At 56.6% G+C, this 3,216-nt stretch overlaps 1 protein-coding gene across 1 annotated transcript in view; it reads left to right on the top strand.

The window, feature by feature from the left end:
• Window positions 1–2: 2 nt before the first annotated feature.
• IFFO1 (intermediate filament family orphan 1) overlaps window positions 3–3,216 on the top strand; it is a gene marked incomplete at its 5' end in the record, with an annotated part of 10,272 nt that continues 7,058 nt past the window's right edge. Inside the window, one exon of the mRNA XM_008631808.2 lies at window positions 3–160. Within this exon, the coding sequence (XP_008630030.2) occupies window positions 3–160 (158 nt within the window). The remainder of the gene's footprint in view (window positions 161–3,216) is intronic.

The following is a 3,216-nucleotide window of genomic DNA, read 5'->3' as shown; positions in this document are numbered from 1 at the left end:
TCGGCCCGGGGCCCGAGACCACCCTGGTGCAGGGACCGGGCGTCTCCTGGGTCCACCCCGGGGGGGTGGGGGTGCAGATCGACACCATCACCCCCGAGATCCGGGCCCTCTACAATGTGCTGGCCAAGGTGAAGAGGGAGCGCGACGAGTACAAGCGCAGGTGAGAAGGGGCGGCGGGAGGGAGGGGCACCGGCGGCATCCCCGAGGGACCGAAACTATCGCCGGGGAGGCTGCAGGGCTCTGCCCGGTGGGCGCTGTGCGGGAGAAGCAGGGAGGGAAGGCGACAGTCCTGGCCAGACTTCTCGGGAGCACGGGCTGCAGGCAGCATGAGGAACAATGTGGACCCCTGAAAGCATTTGTTTGTGCCTGTGTCTCCTCCCTTGCCACCTGGTGTGTGAACTCTCTACGGGTGTTCGTCGAGCCTTTTTCCATCTTACCAACCTGGCATGAGGGACTAGAAATGCCTTTCCAAGCAGGGAAGGAATAACTTGAGGAATGACTCCAGGAGCTGTGTTGTAAAGGCAAGGGGATCTGGAAATGCTTGGGAAGGAGGAGCCGCCTGAAAGTAGGTGAGGAAGGTGGACATGCAGCAGTGAGCGGGTTTGGATTGGAAAAGGCTGCTGGGAAGAGAAAAGTTCTCAGGACGCGTCGGAAGGTGTCGAGAAGCCCCTCAGCAGGATGACTGGCTCCCCTAGGCCCTTTCCCTCGCCAGTGCGCTCCAGCTGGCCCCTCAGCAGCAGAGAGCCAGGGCGGGACACCCCACTCCTCGGGGGCTTTCCTCCCGACCCAAAATAGCTGTGGCTTGGTACGTGCCTTGGAGAAGGGTGAAGCAGAATGTAAAGCTAATCTCTTGGCCGGTTCTTCTTTCCTGTGCAGGGTGGCCGCTGCTCTCGCTGCGCGCCGGCACCGCTTTTGTTTCAGGCCAGTTTGCGAGGCTGCTCCCGGATCTGCACGTAGGATGAGATCAGGCTGGGGCTGGTCGCGGGGTCAGAGCACAGGGCCGGGTGAGAGCGTCACTGGCAACTGACACCACCCCAGTGACTGGTTTTGGGGTTTTTCAGAAGTCACTTTACGATGCTTTAGAAGCAGTTAGAAAGTTTCTGATTCCACACCCAACTCCCCGCGGGAGCTGTGCCACTGACCGGTTCTGCACAGCCACAGGCTCTGGTGCCAAGGTCAAGGCTGGGGTCCAAGATGACACCTTATGCTTTTGGCTTTATAAGGCTTAGGCTGAGCAAACTGGCCTGTCAGATGCTGTGAGGGCACTGAGCACGGCACATGGAAAGGAAGAGTTGGCATCTCTTCTTTCCCGCCAACTGCTGCATGTACCTAAGGCCTTTTTTTTTAAGCCAGTGGGCAGGCTCCTTCTCCAGAGGGGAGCAGCACTCCTTGCCTTGCATTTTCAGATCGGGCAGTGGGAAGCTAGAGCCAATTTTTTAGCCAGGAAAGCTTGAGCCTCAAAGTGGGTCAGCCAGAGAGGATCAAGCTGGGTTTGTTGGTGCTGCTGAAACTTTGGGAGAATGGAGAGCTTTTCCACGTTGTCCCTCTCTGGCAAGTGAGCTTCAGGGAAGGTTGCAGAGGGGGTGACAGAGGGACCGCTGAGGGTGAGCAGGGGGGGCACCACAAGCTGCCATGAACCAATGTTATTGGTGGGATCTATTTTTGGAGTGTGTTACCAAGAGCTGGGGGAAAGCAGACCCCACCCCCAGACCCTATCCAGCACTGGGAACTTTCTGACGGGTACAGCCAGGTCCCAAACAGGGGAATGGGACAGGAGGATCCCGTTTCCACACCCTTCTTCATGCTGGGGGCTGACACCAACATCCCTTGGGAGCTGAGAGTTCCCTGCCATGGTGGGCTGTGATCTGCCATGGGAACAGTGCAGCTGGTGTCATGCCTTTGCCACCTGCCTGGAGACAGATGGAAGAGCCCATATTAACACAGGACTTCCCAGTTCTCTGACCCATGGCTTGGGTGCTGGAGCTTGTGTTTTTTTCAGGACAGTGTTGCTACCATGCATCCCACAGCACTTGGAGCAGTGCAGCAGGAGCTTCCCTCTGGATATGCAGGGCCTGAAATTCAAGTCAGGGATCCAGGAGGGGTGTGGGGGCCGTAGGGAGAGATGAGAATAGTTGCAGCAGCAGGAGAGAGGCTCATAGGAGCGGCACTTGGGAGGAGCAGACTGAAATTAGGTGGCCTGGATAGGGGCAAAGGGTGCCTGTATTATACAGACCTGCTAAGTGCTGGGGATCTGGGAGTCTCATCATGTTTGTGCTGTCTGCTACATCTACTGCTTGTGTTCACAAGTAGTTCTTATGTTGGATGTTGCAAGGACACGCTGGAGGTATGGAATGAGTAGTGCTATGACACAGTGTGTTAGAGTCACAGAGCGGTTTGGGTTGGAAAGGACCTCTGGGGATTATCTAGTCCAATCCCCCTGCTGTGGGGTTTCACTAGATCAGGTTGCTCAAAGCGCTGACCTTGAACATTTCCAGTGATGGGCCATCCACATCTTCTCTGGGCAACCTGCTCCAAGTGTCTCACCACCATCATAAAAATTTCTCCCTCATGTCCAATCTAAACCTACCTTCTTTCAGTTTAAAACTTTCGCCTCCTGTCACCGCAGGCAAAAGGTCTGGTAAAAAGTCTCTCCATCATTCTTACAAGCCCCCTTGTTTATTAAAATGCTTCAAGAAGGTCTTTTGTTGTTGTGATTGCCCTCCAAGGAGCTGTGCCAGGCTGCAGGGCCTTCCCCATTAAGGTAAGCTCAAACATAGTTCAGATGTGGCAAGAGGGGGATAAGTGGAGCTTCAGGCCCAGAGCAGCCCAAAGCCCCGGTGTGCCCTGACCCTGCAGGATGGGGTAAAACACCCCAGTGCCTGCTGCAGTGAGCAGGATTTTTAAAGATGGGGGAATTGTTTATTTTGCTAAGTGAACTTGTTGAAGGGACACACCTGGCAGGGACAGCACTGCATCTTTTCACGTCCCTGCCTTTGGGAGGGCTGTCCCATAGCTGGCAAGGAGATGGTCAGGTCCGCCTGCAGCTGGGACCCTCCTGCCCTCGCTGTCTGCCTTTGGGGAGGTTGTTGCTTTGCAGCAGTGCAGGAAGGGCCCCCATCTCCTCTTGGTGGGCACCGGTGGCCGTGGGGTTGTGTGGGGCAGCCTCGCTTCCAGCTGGCAGCGACCCGGCGGCGGGCGGGGGGCCCGGCGGGGGGC

Source organism: Corvus brachyrhynchos, unplaced genomic scaffold (assembly GCF_000691975.1).
Source record: "Corvus brachyrhynchos isolate BGI_N302 unplaced genomic scaffold, ASM69197v1 scaffold3, whole genome shotgun sequence".
NCBI lineage: Eukaryota > Metazoa > Chordata > Aves > Passeriformes > Corvidae > Corvus > Corvus brachyrhynchos.
This window is presented reverse-complemented; position numbering and strand designations above follow the sequence as displayed.